This window comes from Plectropomus leopardus, chromosome 8, assembly GCF_008729295.1.
Source record: "Plectropomus leopardus isolate mb chromosome 8, YSFRI_Pleo_2.0, whole genome shotgun sequence".
Lineage (NCBI taxonomy): Eukaryota > Metazoa > Chordata > Actinopteri > Perciformes > Serranidae > Plectropomus > Plectropomus leopardus.
The window spans coordinates 18224312-18247047 of record NC_056470.1 but is presented as its reverse complement, the minus strand read 5'-3'; the positions used below and the strand labels follow the sequence as shown (position 1 = coordinate 18247047).

The 22736-nt window shown below is 40.8% G+C and overlaps 1 protein-coding gene across 1 annotated transcript in view; it reads left to right on the top strand.

Moving 5' to 3' along the window:
• The window catches only part of lrp1ab (low density lipoprotein receptor-related protein 1Ab), a 108551-nt gene that overhangs the window by 10048 nt on the left and 75767 nt on the right, over window positions 1–22736 (top strand). The window contains exons 2-3 of the mRNA XM_042491442.1: window positions 7615–7755; window positions 22271–22408. Coding sequence (XP_042347376.1) covers window positions 7615–7755; window positions 22271–22408 — 279 coding nt within the window. The remainder of the gene's footprint in view (window positions 1–7614; window positions 7756–22270; window positions 22409–22736) is intronic.

Sequence of the window (22736 nt, the reverse complement as noted above, 5' to 3'; positions counted from 1 at the left end):
TGGTAATGATAGGTGAAATTAAGACTTCTCTCTAAAATAAGAGCTGGTTGGTGAATCAGACACAAGCTGAATTAAACACAGACTCTAGTTCACTCCAAAACTCCACAAGAAATCCAAGATTTGTTCACGTTCTTGTGCCTCTCCACAGACCATTCCATCTTTACTGCCACCCAGTCCTTGTTTGGTGCTCGAGAGAGCATTATTATATTCTTCACTATTTGCCTGAGCCAAGACTAAAAACTTATGATAATACCAAACAAGTTGGATTTTGTCGGACAGGCAAGACAAGAAAAAGACTGAATTAAGATGTTAAATGTCCTGCCATAAAGACAATTGAAATTGACAGCTTGGACTGAGTTTTACGACCACTTTACACCAAACGATTGAGATCATCACCAGCACCAACTTAGGTAAAAACTCTCATCATTTCTTGAACATTGGAAATATGTCTGTGACAGTGGACCCGCCTGAAATGTAGTTTGGTATAAGGTCAGCCTAATGTGCAGCATGAAGTCAGTCCTCTGTTTCTGAGCCTGTCTTGCAGCAAAGAGAAACAAGCAACAAGCAATTGTCCCTTGAATTCAAAAGCAAAGCCGTTTGCTTTCTTTGAATCCAGCCGTTCATCTGTAACAAATTGTCTTTTTGAGGCAGAGCTACACACATGAGATCAATTAGAAGGTGCCGGAATGTGCTGCATGGATCTGGAGTTGATTTGTAGAGCAGGGATGGCCATATTGAGAGAGACAGATCGGAGCGGGGGGAAGTGGGTCAGTGTTGTGTCCCAGCTGGTGATGGTGTCTGGAGGCCTCCATCACTTGGCTGCTGAATTGGTGCCACAACACCATTTACTCACCATCCCATCCTGTTCCAACCCACAGAGTTGCTTTTGGCCTTTTGCGTTTGTTTAACAAAGTTTTTGGATTACATAAAAGCGAAACAACGCCTTGAATTTCTTCTTGCAAATGAAAATATGGCCGTGAAACTTTATTCTTTTTTTAGGCACTCAGGAGGGGAGTTTCTATAAGAGCCCAGCTCTGTGTATGTTCATGCATTTGCTCATTCGCTTGTGTTTAATGCTTTTTGCCATGCTCAGTGCTGAGGGGCAATTCAGTGTGCACTGTTTAGACAGCACAGAGCTCCAGTGGCCCTGCATAAGGAAATACAATGTGTGCTCCGCACAACTGACAGTATGCTAAAAATCAAACCAAGTCAGCCAACTGAAGTCAGAGCGTCCACATACTAGGACGCAACTCAGTGATTTATAGCGCAGTGTGTGCGTAGACTCAGGATTAAAACATTTGTTCAGTGAATGTTTTAGTGACAAGACAGTGGAGGAGCTTGTAAGTCAGTTCAGCTTTTCTTACACAATCATGTGTAGCCCTTTATTCTCCCCTCAAAGCACCTAAAACGACCAAATTCGCTGGTTTCAGCTCTTTAAAGGGACTTATTTTGCTTTTATCTATTGTGTCTTATATTTGAGAAACATTTCAATGAAGGGTGTTTGAATAAATGTGACCAAGATTAAAATTATGATGTAAAAAATGTAGAGAAAAAAATTGCCCCTGTGAGCAAAACTCTCAAGCCTCTGTTGTGAATATTTTGTTTCCAAGAGCTTTTTCTATGTAGCTTTTTGACATGTTGCAGCTACTTGGGTCACATAATTCTGATATATCTGTATTTATTAAAACATGTCATTAAAAGTTACTGTGATACCTATTTTACATCATGATGCTCAGCCCATATGAGTTCACAAGGCACATACAAGAATTATTTCCATGCAGACAGATGCAAAAAAACCCAAAAAACAAATTAAAGGAATACTTGAAGTAATAATAGAACAATAAAATGTATCGTGTGTAAGCATGCACATGTCTCGTGCTGCAGCATTTCACCCATCTGTGATAGAAAAAACTAATCTAAACTAAATTAATTTTCATCTCATATTTTCATGGCACATGATATGAAGCACCTGTCAGCGCATTCTAACGTCAGCATGACCAGATAGTGAAAATCAAAAGTTGTAACCTAAATGACTTGTAGTAATGTAATGTAACTTTCCCTCCGTCACAGGAAACTCATGAGCGTGCGCTCAGAGCACTAGTTGAGCAGGATTGAGCCGGTCACAGAGGTCGACGACGCATGCACTGCTACGTTCCGCAAAACCACGCCCATCTGGGTAAAACACCACTGTTTTAGGGAGTCCCACAGGGACACAGAGATACGGGAAACTCAAGACACACTGGCCAATCAGAGCAGAATGAGCTTTTGAGAGGGGGACTCACAGAGACAGGCGCTAAATGGAGCCTTCTCAAACAGAGTGTGAATACAGGTATTCCAGCATTGACAGTATGAGGAAAACGATGCTCTTTGACCATTGAAGCATGTAAAAATGTTCTAGTATTGACCCAAAACAATCTGAAAATCAGCATAATAGAATAGAACCCCAAATTGATATATTTTGGTCAGTAAAACAGCAATTTGTTCACCATGATTTCCTAATTTGACAAGATAATGAGGAAGAAAATAAAATTACAGTCTATTATTTCTAATTTTGACCACAAACATCCCAATTTAGTGTCATTAAATTTCTCCCTCTCTAAACAAGAGCTTCGAAACCATTAAAAAAACATTTAATAAGATGTTTGGTTGAGGGTAGAGAATCAGATGTTTGGTTGAGTAGAAACAATAAACCTGTGTCTACTGTGCGAATACTCCAGACATTTATACAGAGTACTGGCCTTCAGGCATTCCTTAGCTTACAGTCGCCTCAAGGACTTGTGCACTCATATTTAATGCCTTTGCCGTATCGCTCTCCCATAAAGATATTTTAAATAAAATATGCCGTCAGTGCAACATATTGTAACTACATCAGAGTGACAGAGATGGGCATGTTGGTTTTTGTGGAAGACAGCTGTTTGTTGTTTTTAAACCAGCCAAATAAAGATGTTCGGACATCATGTAATTTATCCTCAGAAATAGAAACTCTGTTTCCTGTCGAGCGTCCAAAGTTGCTCTTACTGAGTAATGGTGTGAAACTCAAAACTCTTGAGGGTTTCAACTTAGTCTGTGGAAGTTGGTTTTCTCGTTTTTTTTCTTCTCTAATTAGATGTATTTTTTTTTTATTTTGCTCTAATAGATACCCAGAGGATGGTTGTTTTTCAAAAGTTATCTTAATGTGTAGGGAGCTGTTTTTAATGTTCAAGTGTACTTATCTTACTTTTAAAAGTTGATCATGTGTAACAGATTGTTATTTTTTATGTGATAATCCTCCAGTATTGTGGATAGAAGGTTTGAACACTGGGATTTCCTAACATGTAGTCACAGCCGTGTGATTAAGTTGCTTTTCAGCTGTGTGGCAGGAAATGCTTTAGTTGGAATGACACTATCAGGAGGGGACTCTGTTGGAGGCGAACACTCTGGACTCATAGGAGTTTCTGTAAGTGGAGTATGTACCTTGATTCAATGGGAATGGTGTTTGCTGTTGGGCCAATCCCAGAAGACTAAATAAAGGCCTTCTCATTCCCCTTTGTGGGTAAAAGTGGACTCAAATGGTTTAACTTCCCAGCCTGATTTGGACCCTGCAAAAATTGTCAGCATTTTGGTAGGAACTTTGAAAAAAAAAGACGGCGACTTTGCAGGCTGAATTAACAATTCACATCTCTGTTTGAGATATTTCAGTGGGCTTTGAAAGAGGACTGCTGAGGGGGAAGGCTGCCAGTCTTTCCCCCAGTCTCTAACCCCTCCTCTACCACAACCTCCAATTAGGCTCAGAGGTTCTCCCCTCTGCGGTCACTTCATGCTGGTGTGTAAAGCGATGATAAAATTAGAACCCACAATGTTTTATTTCCAGTTTTATGCCCACTCATAGGGAACAACTGGCTCAGCCCAGCTGCTTCACACGAGGGACCAGAGAGATGGAGGGAATGCCTTCATATACAGCAGCGTGTCTTCAATGCTTCGAGCTCAGTCAGTGCAGCTGTTTGTTTGGCTGCTGGTTGTTAAGTCAAATTAAATGGCAACATATAAGCGCAGGCAAATCCAATGTATTTACCGCCATGCAGAATGTACTAGGACATTGGTGATCTAAAAGGAAGCAAAACTAACAAGTTGGCCCCAGGCCATGGCCAGCCTCTCTCATTGCTTCACTGAGGGGTTGGGTGTGTGTACATTGTCTAAACTGATGCAGTCACTGGGCTCTGTCCATTCTTTTACAGCTCTCTCATCTTGAATTTTATATCCTGTCACATTCTTACGACATTTGATACGCACTCTGTATTACGGCGTCTCATGGCTGAGTTTAAATCTCACTCTCTTGCATCACTTGAATTTAATTTCGTAAGCCTTGGCCCTGCCATTGTGTGAAGGGAAGAACGGAGCGAATGCTCTGCATTTTAAAACCCAGCGCCCTCTCTTTCTCTTAATCTCCTCAAATATCAAGGTGTTGCTCACATAAGGAAAGCTGTGATCTGATCCCTGCAACCCTTCAGCTTCTAATTGTATTTACATAAACATGACACTCAGTAGTCTCAGTGTTTAGTGCTTACACGTACACTTCACTGTCACATGAAAAAATAAAAAGACCAGGGTCTAAACCCTTTAGTCTGACAGTCAAAGGGAACGTGATTGCAATGATACACTAGCCTCATGCTCTCTTGTGATTTCAGTCACATCCCAGCCCCCTTGCGGTGCACCCCCACTCCACCACCCACCCCAAACACCTCTCTGCCTGCCAAGTACGTAGGGAGGCAAGTCATCCAGGGCGAGAGAGGGCTCAGTCCCTGCAGAGAATCACAATGAGCCCTTCGGTGGTGTCCTTCCCCGACCATTGCTGCACAACAGTACAGTAACAGCAACCTCCTGCCTGAAATGGCTTTGTGGTCTCTTTTTATTGTGTGTAACATTTTTGACCACTTGCATAGCAGGAAGAATTTCACTTGTATATTTTTGGCAGCATGTTTTCATTCTTCCTTATTCTGAGAGAAGACGTGAGTGAAAGATTCAGAGGGAAGTTTCAGCTTTAATTTCCAGTCAAAGGATTTGAATTTTCCCGTTTTAGTGAAGGATTATGCCACCGATGAACCTAAAAATGAATTCTCACTCTCTTCATAATTGCATATGGCCTTTAAAGTCGTTTTATGCAGGATTGTCGGTTACCGTTTGTAAACATGCTCACAAGTGAAACTGAACACAAAAGCCAACTCTAGATTCTCTCTGTTTGGCATTTGCCGCTCTATATTCATGTTTTTTTTGGCGCTGTGCCTCTTGGATGCCTTTTGCTTGTGGTCTGGCATGTGGTCTCTACCTTTTTATAAAGCCCCGACCTCACATGAGCGCTGTGGAAGTGCATGGTCATCAACGAGTCTTTGCAGAAAAACACAACGCAACACTTCTAGTGAGTCATAATGATTGAGAATCGAGAGTCTATACATTTTTTTTGTTGGAAAATCCTGAATTGTATATCTTAAAGTCTTTTAACATTGTGTTTCATTTAAGGGGTCAATTACAAAATAAAACATCCAGTGGTGTGCAGCTGTGCAAATAGTCTTGGGTTTTAATATAAGCAACTTCTGAGATAGGCCTATCTGTCTGAATTTTTTGGCACTACTCCAAATGCTGAAAATAATTCAGTTGATGGTACTCGAAGCATTTAAAACCATATGTTCAAAGATTCAACAGCAACGTGTCTTTGCTGAAACAACTGAAACTACTTTCTACAAGAAAAATATGTCCAGTAAAAACTGGCATGTTCTGTGGATTGTTAAAAAAGTATTTCCCTGCTGGAAAGATGGTCTTTGCTTAAAACGAGGTCTGTCTATACCATAGCAAGTCACAGATAATTTTGAGCTTGGTGCTACGTGACCAGAGAAAAAAGAAAAAAAAGGGCTGTGGCATTCACATTTCTGAAAAGGTAGACAACCTACAACTACTGGAATGCACTGCGGCATACTGGACAAATAAACACTCCCACTGGAAGGCGACGTAAGGCAAACTCATCTGTTTTACACAATGGCAGTGGGCTGATAAAATAAAAATCTTATATTACAGTCAAACTGTTAGCTAAAGCATGTTTCTGAAAATGTTTGAGGTGAGAATTAGGCAACACAGAAACAGAAATTTTGATTATATTTGATCAGCGCTGCTACGATTTGACCCTTCTTTTTCAGCTTTCATTTTAACTGTGCAGGAAACAGTATGGTGCCTCTTCTGTTCACAAACTCTCTTTTATGGCCAAACAGGGAACTAAAGAATGTTTCTGAAAATATTTTAGGTGAGAAATAGGTTGTACAATAACATTATCTTGATTTATATTTGATCAGCACTGCCCAGTTTTACTGTTTGATATGAGTTTGGTCTGAGTTCCAGAGAGACAGAGAGAGAAAGAGAGGGGCACTTTTGGTCCAGTCCTGTACTCTTCGTGTCTGTGGTGGCCACATGGGTGGTATGCAATAGCTAAAAAATGCAGAAGTACAGCCTGTAGTTTGAATGGCTGCCTACGAGCCAGCGAAACTCCACAGAATGACCGAGATCTAGCCACTGGTTAGATAGAGGGGAGTTTACCAGGGTTCATTTACAGATACACTCATTATTGCGATACAGTGCTGGTTGAAAATCTGCAAAGTATTCCTTTAAGAGCTACAGGAACGAAGATTTTGAAAATATAGGTTTCCAGTGTTGGAAAACAGCACATTTGAAATTTGACTCACCTCAGTTGTATTGTGGTGATGGCGGATATGTCTAATCTTCTTATCTTATCTTAAACTTGGGCAAACAAATCCAAATAACCATGGCTAAACACAACAAAATATATGGTAGAAAGTGTGACTTTTTGTTTTGTTTTGTTTATAAATTGGGATAACTGGCCCTTTAAGATACATTTTTAAATAAGTGACTAATTTAGTGTTGACAGACTGATGCAACACCGTGTAGGTAGAGCTCCATTTGACGAGGGTTTTCTGTGAGTGTGGCTGAGTTAAAGCATGTCAGCTGTGTCAGACTGCTGATGGGTCATGAGCGTTGCTGCGGTGCTGCTCGCCTGTGGTACACCTCAACAATCTGTGCTGACTTACTGCCCAGAACTACCGCGCTCTGCACTTTCCCATGGGTCAGGCGGTGATTGAATGCCTAGTTATGTCTGTGCTGTGACACATGAAAGAGCCTCTGTGGTAAAAGTTGAAAAACACCTTAAGAGTAATAAAAAAAAAAAAGCGGAAAGAAATTAGATGTCCGTAAGAAGAGAGGAAACAACAAACAAACCCCAGAACTAAAAGGCACCACTGTTGGTTGTAAACTTGTAGAGGAGTTTTTTTTCCTGAATAGAGTGTGCCTGTGGGTCTTTTGATACAAAAACATCATTGTAAACTTGGGTTGACCCTTGCATGTTGCTTTGCCCTTAAGAGTTAAGATCTATGCTGCTTGAAGCTAGAAATTTCCTATATACATTCTGCATAGGGGAGAATATTTAACAAAAAAACCCATTTGCATTATTGCTGGTATTTTTTCGACTGGGTGCTAGAGAATTGCACTTCTCTCTAAATATATTTGTGATCGAAAAAGCTAACCCGCCACAGTTTCTTTTCATGATGACACATCAACTTTCTCCTTTTTCTATTTCAGCCCCTAAAGCTGATGACCAGCCTAAGACCTGCAGCTCTAAGCAGTTTGTGTGTAAGGACCAGGTGACCTGTATTTCCAAAGGCTGGCGCTGCGATGGGGAGAAGGACTGTCCAGATGGCTCGGACGAATCGCCAGATATCTGTAAGTATGCCTGCCTGCATGAAAGTAGCTACTAAAACTGTCTCGCGGCAGGCATGCGTCCTCGGCTCTCGTGTTCTCTCCAAGCTGTTGGTGCAGGGCAGTGCAGACTAGTACTGGTTTTACTCAGTTTTGTTTACTCAAAATTGCTGTTTTGCAAATCAACCTTTTTCATGTCGCTGCAGTGTTGTTGTTGCATACGATGTTACATTACATCCAATTCACTACCTCTAAATGGCTTTGAAAAGACAACAGCACAATGTTCAGACAGTTTAATTTGGACCTGAATAAGAGGGTGGGTTATGCCCTTTCTACGAAGGACACAGGCTCGCAGTGTGTGCTCTGGGCTGCTCTGCTGAATTATAGCTCTAATTATGCGGCCGTGTTTAGTCTGAACGTTCAGGGATGTGTCTGCTCTTGTCTGGCCTCTTGCGGGATCAGTGCAGTCCCTAAGAGTCTTGTCCCAGCCACTCACATCTGTCAGCCTCTCCATCCTGCCATCCCATCCATAAACTCTCCCTGGTAAAAGCCTTCCCTCTGTTTATATGCAGGCGCTAATGGTGATTTTACTGTCTGCATGTGCCACACCTTACATCTGTCATGCCACAAGCATTCTCACAATAGTCTGGCGCGCAGAGACAAGCAGCTGACACCCAGCATTAAGGGACTTGTTATTGTGGGTGAAAACACCGTTAGGTATTAACACGTAGGATTAGGGATTGAAAATGTGTGAGACAGCGGAGGATGACAAGATGTAGCATTTTCTATTTCAGGGCTAAAATACGAGTGAAGCTGAATGGAACAAGCGTGAATTTGCAGAAGCTGCGACCTCCATGCCAAATTTCACCCTCCTAAGGCAAAAACTGTGGCCGCCAAAGGGTGGGGAAATTTTTGTGGACTGTGCAACCAGCCAACTGACAGAGCAAGCTATAGAGCTGCTGGTTGCAGCTCATAAAAAAAGTTCTGTCATCTCCTCTGTCACTCCTCCTCTGCCTATATTTATTGATTCATAATTTACTGCCAGCAGCTTCATTTTAAATTTAGAAAGTCATTAAATTTTGTCTCAAATAAATTGCTGAATTATTTTTCCAAAGGGACAGAAAATGATCAATTGTAGTTTTGTAAATAACAGCAATCACAGAACGTGAGCAATTTTCTTGAAGTGTGACCCACATAATTCACTCAAGCAAGCTGCGGCCATTCAATTTCTGCCCCTTTCTACTATCCAATTGAACTGAATGAATTTTCCATAGCACTTATGTAATTTGGTGACACAGACAATGGTGTGATTCATCTTCTGCATGGAGAGATGGAGAGCAGTGTTTCACCCGAACATCAAGATATGTTCTGCTCAATTACCCACTTCCCATGGGCTCTACTCTGCCTGTCAATTTACTTTTAGTTATGGCTCTTCTCTATTCATGTAAGTTTCTGAGGCAGTCATAATAAATATGTGTTACTGCAATTAATGCACTTTTTCTCCGTACAGTGCTATGTGTTTGCAGTCTAACAAGCACAGTCAAAAGGCGAGGCGCCTTTTAAGTATCACAATGAAAGGCAGCCAGACTGTGATTTTATCCTCAGACGTTTAGTTGATCCATCCATTAAATGTGAGTAGTGTTTGGAAAGGAGCGCTGCAGATAAAGCTGCAGAGAGAATGGGCCTGAGCCAGCAGAGATGGAGACAGGAGAGTTTGGAGGAGTACGGCTCTGAAGGTTATTTAAAATCCTGCTCTGACTCAGAGGAATGCAGACGTTTTTTTTTTACTTTTTATCCTAGCTTTTCCATTCAGGGGGTGAAACAGTTTTCAGGTCATCAGCCCGCGCAATGGGAAGCATTATAACAGGCGACCTGACCGGCATGCCGTAAACAAGGCTGCTCTTAACTGAGCTGTTAGAAAAATAGTAGATATAAAGGCAGGCCAAACATTGATCCATCTGAGAGGGAGGACGGAAATCTGGATCAACTGGGGAAGTTTTGTGTCGATGCAATTTTGTACTTTGAAAGTTCAAGGTGTCATCTGTTTATCCATTGCTCTTTTTACTCAGCCGCAACGTTTACAACAGCAGTCAAACTTTCTTTTTCAACCTTAGTTTGTCAAAGTCAGAGAATTCCAAAAAGATTCCCTGCTCTTTAGACTTTTGTCCCAACACGCCCCCTGACCACAGTCAATTCTATGCGTTAATGTTGATGGGAATTAGAGTTGTGCATGATGCTATAATTACGACATTATCTCCAGTTCAAGTTAATTACTAACTACAGGCTTGGTTTACAAAGAGTACTCGTGGAGATTTCACAGGGCAAAAACATTTTCCTTTTATTTTCTTCTTCTTTCTCTTTTTTTATTCTTCCCCTCTCCCTCCTGTGGCAGCTTGGCTGGCTGTACTCCGATCTTGGTGTGGGATCGCCCTACAGTCTGGCCATCGTTTAAATCAGAGACTGTGACAGTGCAGGCAGCACATGCTGCCAGCATGGAGCTTTATTTCTTAAAGGAATACTTCACCGTCCAAATGATCATTTGTATGTCAACTACTCGCCCTGTGATACTTTGAATTTAGGAAGAAACTTTGTTTTTCTTGAATGCCTCCATGGTGAACGAAGAATTGTAGCAAACATAGCTGATGAATTGAAGTCATAGGGATCTGTATTAGATAACTACATCAAAATATCTGCTTATAAACTCTAACACTAAGTCTCATTTATCCAGTTGTATGCTCCATACTTTCCCGAAACAAGGATTTTTCCACTAAAATCGTAATATTTGAAACACTGATGAATAAATAGTGCAAGCGCACTGCAGGCTGGCCATGCAAAAGTGTTTTAAATAGTAAGGTTTTTAAAAAATGCAGGAAGTACTGAGCATACGGCTGGATAAATAAGACTTGGATTATACAGAACAAGCTGTGTGAGAGTTGGTAAACTGATGTTGTGATATAGATTTGCTGTTATTAAACTCAACCCCTTTTACAATAATTAATCAAGATTTTTTTTTTTTCATTTTTTGGGGAATCTTTGTTCACTATAGAGCCATAATAGAAAAACAAGGCTTTCTTCATGAATTAAATGTAACACAGGGGAAGTAATAAATGTACAAATGATCATTCTGAAGATAAGGTTTTCCTGTAAATAGATTTGAAAAGGATACTTGTGAAAACAAAAATCTTTCTGCATCATTCAACTCATCCTCAAGTGCTTCGATGAAAACCACACAATGACTGTAGCTAATTTGGCTGAAGCACCAGGTTTATTTATGGTAAATGCCACCTGTTTAGTTTATGATGATCATGAATTCACTTGCTGTCAGTGGTGGGTGTTGTAAATGTGTACCTTTGTCTGGCGTGATTCTTTGATCTACACCTCTGGTACCCATGCTGGAAGAAAGTGCACTCCTCAGTATCATACTGTCTGGAGGTCTAATTGCCTGTCGTTCCCAAACCATTCATCTGGGCTGTAATTATGTTGAGGAGCTAAAGACAGACTTCTGCCACAGTAGTTGGGTTTTATCGTTGCATCCTATGAGGCGTTGACATGCTGTGGTTGAAGTGGCAATTGATGCCAAGGGTCAGTGTTGCATCCTTTAGCCTGTGGGCTTGTTTATTAGGTGGGCACTGAAGCAGAGTGATGGGATGGTACGTGCATGGATGCATGTTTTTGCACACAGATCTGCATGACTTGCCATCATAAATGGATCGGTGGGGGTCTGGGCAGGTTGCCAGCTTTTTGGCCGTCATAGCCTTCAGACTCCCAGTGTGCAGCTCCCTCATATAGCCCCTAGTACACACACTCAGATAGCCATCAGCAGTCTGCCTGTACAGGCCCCTGTCTGCAGGTGTGACCCTGTCATCCTCTCCCAGGGACTCCCCCTCATTGCATGGCTTCAATTGGTTTCAGACAAGCCATTTCACCTCAATTACATACAGGCTTAGGGCTCAGGAAGTGGTTGACACGTGCCCTCAGGGCAGGAGTATATGCTCTGTGTGTCTCAACGATGGTTCTCTGTAAAGGACTGTTGCTTTTTAATGCTCTGATAGGTGGTTTTGGTAGGTTGTTGAAGGGTTATCTTATGTCTATCTCGCAGAGATAAAGTGGCGTGTTGTTGATGTCAGTGCTTGGCCTCCCTCGCAGATGTTGAGCAGACAGTGTGCTGAAGTCCGCAAAGGACTGATGAGCCAAAATGTGAATTAAAACTTTGAGGTTGTGATTTTTCTTTGTGTATGCGCTGTTTTTATTATACAACCTGTTGGGTTTGTGTGCACTATTCTCCATGGAAGGTCTTTTTCTCTTGAAAAAAAAGGTTTATTGACAACAGATATGAGTATTAAAGAAAACAAAGGGTTTTTTTTTCAGAGGGGGGGTTAGGGATGGGAATCACCAGACGCCACATGATACAGTGTGTCAGTGGGAATGTAAGGTGCTGTCCTGGTCCTGCTGAGGAGCACTGCTAGCAGAACGATCAGAAAACACAATTTTTAAGCAGCAGCCAATAATGTAAGAAGATGCGAAAAAGGACTGAATTAAAGTGCACAAGTTAAAGGAGCTGATGGGATCATACTTCACTGTTGTACCTTGTATAATTCCATGTGATGAATAAATGATTTATAGATCAATAGATTGCTATATTGCAATATATTGTTATTTATGACCTTTTTTCAGCTGAAGATTGTGAAGCTTAAAACTTGTCAAAGTTTTCAAAGGTTTGACAACATCTGCTTTATCTCATAAGATAACATCTGTTTTATATCATAAGTTGACGATGTCAGTATGTGTATCTAGTTTTAGTCTTTTTTATTGTGGCAAAATGTATGTAGTGGATTGAAAAAGCAAACGATTCCACATTGTAGTAGGCTGAAAGGATTTCATTTGTGTTAGCAATGTTAATTATGTATAGAATAAAAAAGTCAATACTTTGCATCAATTTTTCAATACAGTTTTGCTCCATAAAATATCCTGATATATGTGCTATATTGACTTTTTCTCCCACCCCTATTTCGCATTGATTTAACTTCTTTTCAGCTCTTTATTTATCGGCTTAGTTATGGAGCGATTGAGGGTTTTAAGGATGTTAATTTAGTATTTTACAATAAAAACTAGCTAAAAGTTTTGGAGATGGTTCCATATTTCTCTGCTAAAATCTTCCATCTCACTGTATCAACAAAAAAAGGGATTTTGGCATTTTTGGCTGTTGTTAGATATAAAAGTGCTGTGTCACAACTTTCATTTGATTTCACAGCACTGTTGGAACAGTTGCAGTACAAAACACTGTCTCCATGTCTGCATCCCAAGTCTGTATGCAATTATGATTCTTGCGTGAACCACATTCACTGTGGTTGAGCCAGCGAATGGGAACAGATGTTTGAATAAGCCCTAGCATGTAAGCACTTTCTCCATCACGAGAAGTGCTTGCCATGAAGGAATCCCTTTCATCATCAAAAAAGCCTTATGCAACAATTGTCTGCGCCTAATTCTCTGTTAGACTTTTTAGCCCCTGATTTAGCATGAAAATGTCCGCAGGAGGACTTCCAAGCAGGGGGTGAAATGCATCTCAATCATGCAAATAACGTTCCCTTTCTTTTCCCACGCAGTGCTATCCACTTTCATTCAGGGGGAGAAAATGAGCTGATAACTCAAGAGTAGTTAACACTTGCAAATGCAAGCCACTCCCTGTGCTCGTACTGTCAGGCTGTCATTAAAGTGGTCTCTAAAGGCTACAAGAAGTTGTGCGCTCGCATAGTCGCATACAAATTCGTTTGTTTTACCTTACTGATGCTTGAAAGTAATTTTGAGGGGATATACCTTGGAATGCAGTTTCATAATGAAACAGAGGGACCCTTGGCTGAAGAGGCTGAAAGCATTTAATGTAACAATGGCCAAATGTGGACCCTGAAATCCAGACACACACTTTCATGTTAAGCTTCCAGTAGACATGTACTTTCATGTCCTCAACAGGACAGTCCACTCACTTCAAAGAGTTAGTCTGATGTAACAGTAGTGGCACGACACTGTGGTCAAAGCAACTCCCAACACACTACCACATCATGTCCCTTGGCCCACACGCTCTGGCCCGTGTCAGTGGAGGCCGTGGCCTGGGGCCCGAGCTGTTGGGGAGGTCTGATGGCAAGATTGAGTTATCATCTCGGTGCAGCTGCCTGAGGCGGCTGTGGGCCACACAACAAGGTTATCTGTCCATCTCTTGCCCTCAAGTCCCCTCTGGACGCTCGCCAGCCTGCTCCTTTGTCCGGCCCATCTGACTGTCATGCCTCAGCAGCCTCTCCAAGACGACCAGGAAGAGCCGACTGCTAAGGTGGTGGGATGGGATGGAGACATGGAGCGATGGGGAGAAGGGATGATCCTACAGGAAAAGCCTTTGTACGGGTGAAAATGAGCAGATTAGCATTTAGGCTGAGGAGGAAAATGGAAATGGCTTTGTAAAGCGCTGATCCATTCTCTGTAGTAACCGCCTTTTACAGTGAAGTTGAGGTGGGGAGGGGGGTTCTTTTCATAGCCTATAGTCAGTCATGTAGCTGTACTCACAGGGGGCACCATGCAGGGGCAGGAGGGTCTGTAGTGGCAGCGGTTGACACACTGCTTCCACAGAGGAAGGAGCAAAGCCCTGTAAATCCCTCTGGTCTGCGGCCCTGAGCCCTCCTCAGCTTCACCGGCCTATCAACAGACAGAGAACACAGGGCTTTCTCACGCCACACAGGCACCACTTCGCTTTCTCTGCTGTCTCCTCCACGCCCTGTCTCCTTCTCTCCCTCTTTCTTTCTTTCCTGTGTCCTGCTGTCTTCCTCTCCGTCTGTCAAAGCAGGCGGAGACGCTAGACTCAAGTCATCTCTGTTCCTCATATCTCATCTCCAGTCTTTCCTCTGGTGTAATTGCCTCACAGCTTTCCTCCCCTGGTTGCAGATGGTTTGTTGGTTTGTTTTCGTTAGCTGTCTTTGTGTGTTACTTTGGGGAAATGGTCTGCGGTGCATTTTACGCAGTGACAGTTTGATTGTGTTTGAAGCTGGAGACCATACTGTATTACTCTGTGGCACCACATTTAACAGACTTAAATGTCTGAACAAGCTAAACACAGATTTAATAGATTTGCATTGCTGTTTTACTGGAAGAAAACGCAGCTTTAAGTGATACTCCACCAAGATTTATCCTTTTTAAGTGTCAAATACTCACCCCCTGCAGGGTTTAAAGGTTTCTGTAAAACATTTGCAGTTTGTAAAAAAAATAAGTGGAACTAGTCAGATCAAATTCATGTCAATTGATTATGATGGTTTGTGTGGGATAAAAAAGATTTCAAAGAAAGGGAAAAAATCTGACAATGCTCATAGAAAATCTACAAACTATTTATTTTAGTACAATAGTGTTGCCCCCCGATACCCCCTGACACTCCCTCACTTTCAAGCTGCTCTCCAGTATAGACAGTTATTGACCCAGGGTGAGAAAAATGTTGCACATTTCCAGTCTGTCGTAAGTGTAGACAACCCACATTAGCTCAGAGGACTAACTTGGCTTGTTTACTATAATGCATGAGTACCACTTGACTGACATATTTCTGAGTCACTTCCAGCCTTAGTTTTATTTTGTTTTTTTTAAACCATGATCCATGTGTCAAGGATCTCTGTAGCTGATTTCTTTACCTAAGAGACCTGATTACATTAAAGTGCAATAATTCACAGCAGAATGCATTTGCAAAATTTCTTCATTAACTGAATTGTCTTGGGTGATTGTTATTCATATTCATACTTTAAGCTTATGGTGAGCATGTTGGAAAAAAGAGCACATCATGTCTTGTTTCAGTGAGGGCACAATGTGCTATACTATATGTCTGGACTGTTGGTCCTGTGAGCTGTGGCTGCCTCAGTAGGGTTTGGCATGGCCATGTGCTTGTTGTGCATGCTGCTGTAAAGTGTGATTCCAGAGCTGGGAGAGTTAGTCAGTGGGCAGGCCTGCCTGTCACCCCGCACAACATATTCATTCGAGCTGACAGCAGACTTTATGGGAGTCAGTCAGGGGCTGGCATGGAACCCGAAGAGCAGGAAGAAAAGCAGGCTTTTATGCTGAGGACAAAAGATCGACAGGGGATCCAAATTTAAGGTCATTGCATAACTACGAGAACTTGGGGTGGGGGATGGTGGGGTCCAAAGGTTGAGGTGTTGGAGGGAAGCTAGCATTTGGAGAGACTATCCTTTCTGGTTGCAACAATAATGCCTAGTGCCAGTCAGAAAAGTTAGTGGAACCCAGAGCCACAAGTGAGGCTCTCTGTATTGGGGGAATTATTTGAAGGTGACACAGGTAGTGATGCATTACCTAAATCCACACTGTGCTCAGGGAAATGAGTAATATTGTCTTTGCACAAAGTCATATTTCACTCCAAAGAGTGTGAGCTGCAATTTCAAAAAAGCTGAACACAAGTTCTGCATAATGACTCATAATTTACAATGTTTTAATCATTATGAATCCCAGTGATACATAATATGTGATTCTTATAAGAGAGACAGAGAGAGATAACGCAGCAGATTGGAGAAAGATTTTCAACAATTAAGATCCCTGAGGACACAGTGGGGATATGCTAATATCACTGTTAGCTGATCACACAGTTTAGTGCAATAATGTAATTATCTTCACTCTGCCCTCTAATAGGTGTGAGGGTTGTAATTTCCCCTCTTTTTCTTTGTCTGTTATCCACGGCACTGCCAAACTTCTCACATTGTTCTCACTTGCAGTGCTTTTGTCTCCAAGGCTGCCAAACTCACTGAAGAGTCTGCACTATCCCAGTGAAGCGACATGTTGAGTTTTTCTTAAATTTTGCTCTGTCAGAATTATATCCCTTCAAATTCTGCAGCACCTGCTAATGATACTTTAAGGCAAATGATACCTAATTTAATCGACAGAGCGCTCCTGTTGTATTATCCTGATTGCCATGTCAAATCTTCATTTTTCAAAATGATTTCTTTCATATGTATTCGGTTCTCTTTGTGGTACCTTATTTGTGGTTTTGTCTGCGCTGAAGCGAGAGAAGGAATGGTTTCAGAAAGGCACCTGGTTGCAAATCGAAGTGGTCTCACATTTCTCTGTTGTGGCCCTGCACAGATGGAGATGATTATCATTTTATAACCTTATCTATGTTTCATGGAACTTTTAAAGAGAGTTGCAAAGCATTTTACAAAGAGTAAAAATAACAGCAAAAGTAATACCAGCGTGGTAGGAAATGTAAGCCACGGGATGATAGATCTTATCTCTTGGTTTCATACAAATCCTGGCAGTTGCATTTTTTATAGGCTGAGAGCGAGGAGGCACTTCTGACTCAAGGCGAGGCAAGAACATAGGAATTTGCTGGATTAAGTATGATAATAAAACATATGAATTACTTTGTCCAGATCAGTGAATTGTAAAGTAAATTTTCATTTTGGAAATGCTCTTTTATTTAAATGGGGATAGTAGATCTGTCAGCCTGGTGAAATATGAACCGAATGATTCGTCTGAAGGTTTAAGCAGTTCTGCGACATTTAAAATTTAATATTTTAAGTTCAGGTTGTGAGTCGCTCCAATTTAAGTGATGCATTTATTTTCACATATAGCAATAAAAATGCGTGCTGACTGGCAACTACATGACATGCCACAGAAACATGTAAATTGAGAATTAAATGGAGCTGAAAACTGAAACTCTCTAATGCAAGTTAAGGGTTAAGATGAAGTTGCCTGTGTTAGCTGTAAATAGAATGAGTACTGATTTCACTGACAGGGTAAAAATTAACCCAGAAGCAGGGCTTAATCTAGAATAGTTTATGATGTTTTAGAATTAGAATTAAGAAAGGATCATAATTTTGATAAGGACACTTACAAATTTAAAGTTGACTAAGACTCAGCTGAACAAGGCAACCACTTGTGTAAGTCCTCATTCAGTCAGGAAAAAAGATCTCAAGTGACAGAAAGAAATAATTTCACACTATCTAGTGTTTTAACTTGTTTAAGTATATTTTAACCAAAGGCAATCTGATAAAAGCAGGAAGTAAACTCAAACAGACATGTCAAAAAGCACAATTTACACTCATAAATACATATGGAAAATCCTGTTGTAAAGGACTGCTGTTGTAATAATGATATATTTTCTGTGTTCGTAAGTCAATGTTCTCTTGCTCTGCAAATGATTATATGCTTCATTCAAGTATGGATGAAACAGAAGCCCTAAGTTTCGGGTTCTCAGTATTATCTCCCTTTTCAATCTGAGTATGTAAAGAAGAGACAAGGATGAAGTTCAGTCTTTTAATCACAAATTATATATTTCCACTGAGCAACAGTGCTTGAGGACTGTAAAAATACGCTTTCTACTCCCGATTAGGGATGGGATGATATATGATTTTGTTGCGGGTCACGATTTCAAAACAAAACAAAACAAAACAAAACAAAAACAACACTCACAATTAGGAGATAATAGTGAATTTTAATTATTGGGATAATTATGAATACTGTGTCCAGCAGTGCCCAGAGAGACATCTGGGCAACCAACAATAAAGGAGACTCTGCAAAAACAGGCTGCATATGCACCAACCTCAAAAAATGAAAAAAAAAACACCTTATTTGAGATTTAGCGTGATTTATTTCAAAAGATGACAAAGCCTGCCTTTGTAATGATTGTTAGATTGTTGATGTTTACTAAAACATATTTGTGTCCTATCTGTGATGCAATACAAATGTTTGCTTCCTAACAAAGTGTAATGAAATGTGATTCCAGTATGTTTTAGTGCAGTTTTAACAGATTCTAGCCTGTTTTGATGATTATCAGGATAATATTGTAAATTGCAATTATTTTGACCAGGATAATCATGACATTACATTTTCATATTGTCTCATGCCTACTCCCAAAACATTTATAGAAACCCAGATAGTTTATTTCTTGTTCTCCTCAGCATCTGGGGTGGAGCGAGTTTAGATGGGAACAGGACGTCTACACAGTCTATACAGCCAGAGGCTTCTGGGAAGTTTCCAAATTCATGGAACTGTAACTTGTAGTTGGCTTTGCCTTGAAGCATCTTGATGTAATGATCTTTCAGTTCAGAAAAGGCACTGCAGACTTGATATATTACTTTACATGGGCTACTGTTGCTTCACTGACACATAAATCTACAGTTTGACAATGAAAGGTGTCAAATGGTAGATGTCAAAAACATTAATGTTCAGGAGCGAAAGGAGGTCTTCCTGTTTATGACAACAATGCAATTCTGGGCTCCAGTAGTAAAATGATCTCCTCTAAATTGTCTTTGCTCCTGCCTTGAAGTACTTATCTGGATGGTGATGTATGCTGGTCTTTATAGAAATAGTCCAAATAAAATGTGCTGAATGTAGGCCTTTTTTGAGAAAACAATTTCACCTAATTTGGTTTAAAAGGCTGTTTTAATTGTTTTGGAGAACCCAAACCTAATAGCCAAGAAATTTCAAAAGAAACAAAACAAAACAGTTGCCAAAAAGGATAGTTGTTCACTGTGTAACAATGACTAGTTGATGCTGTGAAGTCTGAATTTTTCCAAATCCCACTTTGGCTCAAATCAATTGTGTTGTTGCATCTTTATTTTAAACATAGGAGAAAAACAACTTGAAAGCAGACCTGTAGTTTTAAAAGTCAGCAGCTAAAAAATACATTATCTCGGCTTGTGTTGTGTGTGAGTGTGTGTGTGTGTATGTATGTGTGTGTGCGTAAAGACGGAAGAAGTTGTGCTGTATTCTTTCTCTTCAGATTTGCACAGTAACGCTCTGCTTCCACTGACAGATGACGCAGGAAATGGCTACTGCCAGTATGAGGGGAGCTTATTGTAATACACTGCCAACAACTTCCCAAACTGGAGCAGGGAGTACAGGGTTCATCTCCATTGTCCCTCCTGCAAAGTTATTTAATCCTCTATATTGTCCTTTCTATCTAGTTTTCTGCTGCTGGTCCCTATTCAGCTTCTGCCAAGGTATTACTGTGTTGTGGAACTCAAACAATTCATTCCGGCTGTTGTGTATCGCTGGCAGTTGTTAGTGTGTTTCCAAAAACTTGCTGCTGCCTGGTGAGTGGAAGGGGGAGGAGAGGGTGTGATGGAAAGTTGTTGTCTCTTCAGTCTTCTGGTAGCTTCAGTTTGCAGGCGCATGGTTTCTGGGGCGAAGTGTATTTCAGACTTTATTTCAGAGAATTAGTTTATCTGACTGTCAGCTCAGTCCTCAACACATCAGTTTCTGTCAAATGTGCTTATTGTATGCCAAGTTGCAGAGACACAGATTTGTGCAGTGGGTGTCATTCAGATGACTTTCACCATGACTCGTCTTTTATACTCACAGAAAATTGTTGACAAATGATAAATTCTTGGCAGGGTTTCATTCCCAGTGTGCATGGCAGTTTATTCTCGGTACTGCAGTTTATGCAGAAATCCCCAGGTTGGCAGTTTATTGAATGTAAATCAGGCTGGCTTAGAGGCCGAGGCTGCAGGAGGGCTGCTAATATGCTAGCATCCCCCAGATGGAAGAGCTCTCCCTCTCCCTAAGCCCAATGTATTAGAAGCTAATTCTCTGTTCGAACGTGGCACATTTTCCAAACAGGCTGCTGTGGTGGGATCATTATGGAAGCTCTTGTCACTTTAAGGTACTTGTTTTAACTGAATTACATTTTTTGATCTGTGTGCGGTTACTAATCTATTGGATGGATAGAGAGGACTTACAGGGAATGCTTGTGGTTTTCTTCAGGGAGTGCCGTCGTGCAGGCAAATGTTCTCCCTCATAAGTCTTTATGGACATCCACACTTTAATTCATTTGATGGCACAAGAATATGAGAAAGATGTATTTTTTACTTTGCTCTAAGACCTATTAACTTCTCACATTTCAACTGCATGTGCATGACACAGAGACAAACTGAATGTCAAGTAAATTGTATTTTTGTTACAGTACAACAATCTCTGTCCTCAGAGACTTGAGGCAGAATTATGGGTCAAATGAACTGCATTTTGTCACACTGAAGACTTTGTGTATGTCCTATTCTGCAGGGGGCATCTGAAACAGGTTTGCAGCTCAGCCTGCACAAATTCAGCCATCATCCTCTCAAAGCCTCTCTCAGCATCGTACATAACCCGCAGAACTCCACAGATCGTTTCCTGTGAAGGCAATGAACTTTATTTTCTCTGCTTCTAGTGTTTTTCTAAAATGGGTCAGCAGATGTTAGAGAGAGAGAAAGGGAACGAGGTGGAGGAGGAGGAGGAGGAAGAAGAAAAACAGCCAAAGCAAACTGTTTGCACTGCAGTGTGGGCTGAGAGGAGAGATAGAGAGAAGAGTGGGAGAGAATGAAGGGAAGAGACTGCATCTACTGTATGTTCTGCTGTGATGCAAAAAAAAAAAAAAAAAAAAAAAATCCCTGCTTTTTGGACCAGAGGAGATCACGTTCTGTCCTTTACCCTCCACACCCCTTTGGATTCAATTTATCGTCGTCAGTGTTTACTTTTGTGATTTTCTGCCAAATAATCACATTTGCAGACCATACTTCATGGCTTTGTCATACTGCACACATTTAGGGTGTACACAGTGATGCATGAATGCTCATATGTCACATGTGCATAATAACCCACTCTTTGACACATGCAGGGAACATTCAGTGCTAAAAAGTCTGAACCCTTTATCTGCCTGAAGGTCACTACAATTTTATATTTCAGTGTAAAATTTAACCTGTTAGCTTTTGTTCCACCGCAACAATGTATTGTAGAGATTGTTTTCTAAATTGACTTTGTAATGCTGATTGATGATACTGTCCTCACAACATAAGAGAAATCAATTTAAAGACTAGAAGCCTTCTTTAGTGAGGTAAGACAGCCAGTTTAAAGACACACTCTGTGATTTCCTCAGTTGTTTAATCCAATGTTGAGGACCATTTGAAAATCATTTTGACCACGTTTCATCATACAGGTTACACATAGGGTGGAGGGCGATTTTGATGTAGAGTTACAACCATTAAATCAACTATTAAATTCATCATAAACTAATCTGATAATTGATTGAGTGAAAATGAATGAGTATTTTTTAAGACAAAAAAGTGAAAATGCTCTGATACCACCTTTTAAATATGAAAACATTTCCTGGTTTCTTTACTCCTCTGTGACAGTAGACTGAATATCTTTGGGTTGTTGACAGATCTTGAGCTATGATAAAGAGTATTAATAAGATTTGAATTAAAATATCAGACATTTTCTAACTGCTGTGCTGTTAGGGATGCTTTTTCTTTTGGTCATGACTGAGATCTTTAAAGTGTAATAATATCTACAGGTTAAAGGGCCCAAAACAAGGGATTCAGCCTTACCTATAGCCACAGTCCAACCATATAAATATCTGTGTGGTGGTGCTGTTTTTAATAGTTTTATCAAGCCATACACACATTTCAAATTCATCACATTTTTGTTGCATTTAAAGAGGTTCCTTTGACCAATGTTAATTGTTGCATTTCGATTCTTTATATATTCTGTTTTGTGCTGCTGTTCGCTTACACGTGTTGTTCTTGTTTTCCAGGCTCACACAACAGGGTGAACCAGTGTCCTGTCAATGAACACGGGTGCCTGGACGCGGACGTGTGTCTTCATATGAGCAAACTGTGCGATGGAGTTCCTGACTGCTCCGATGGCTGGGATGAAGGTCCTCACTGCAGAGGTAATGAACACACAGAGGCATACATACAGACACATCTGCTAACTCCCACTTATCGGACTTTGTTGTGGGTCAAAAATGACCGGCCAGTTTCTTCTTGCTAGCATCTCCTTGTCTTCCCATCCAAAACTATAATCTCTATCCAATAATCTCCTCTATTAGGCCCTTTAATGAGCTGGCCTGCTTCTGGCTTGTGCAATTACAATGGAATTTCTCTTTCTGGGGAAAAAAGTCATTAATTTATCAATCAGCTCAGCTATGAGGCTGCTTCTCCAATCCCTTTGGGAATGATGAGCATTCAGCCAGGATGCAGCTGGAGAAGAATCCCATC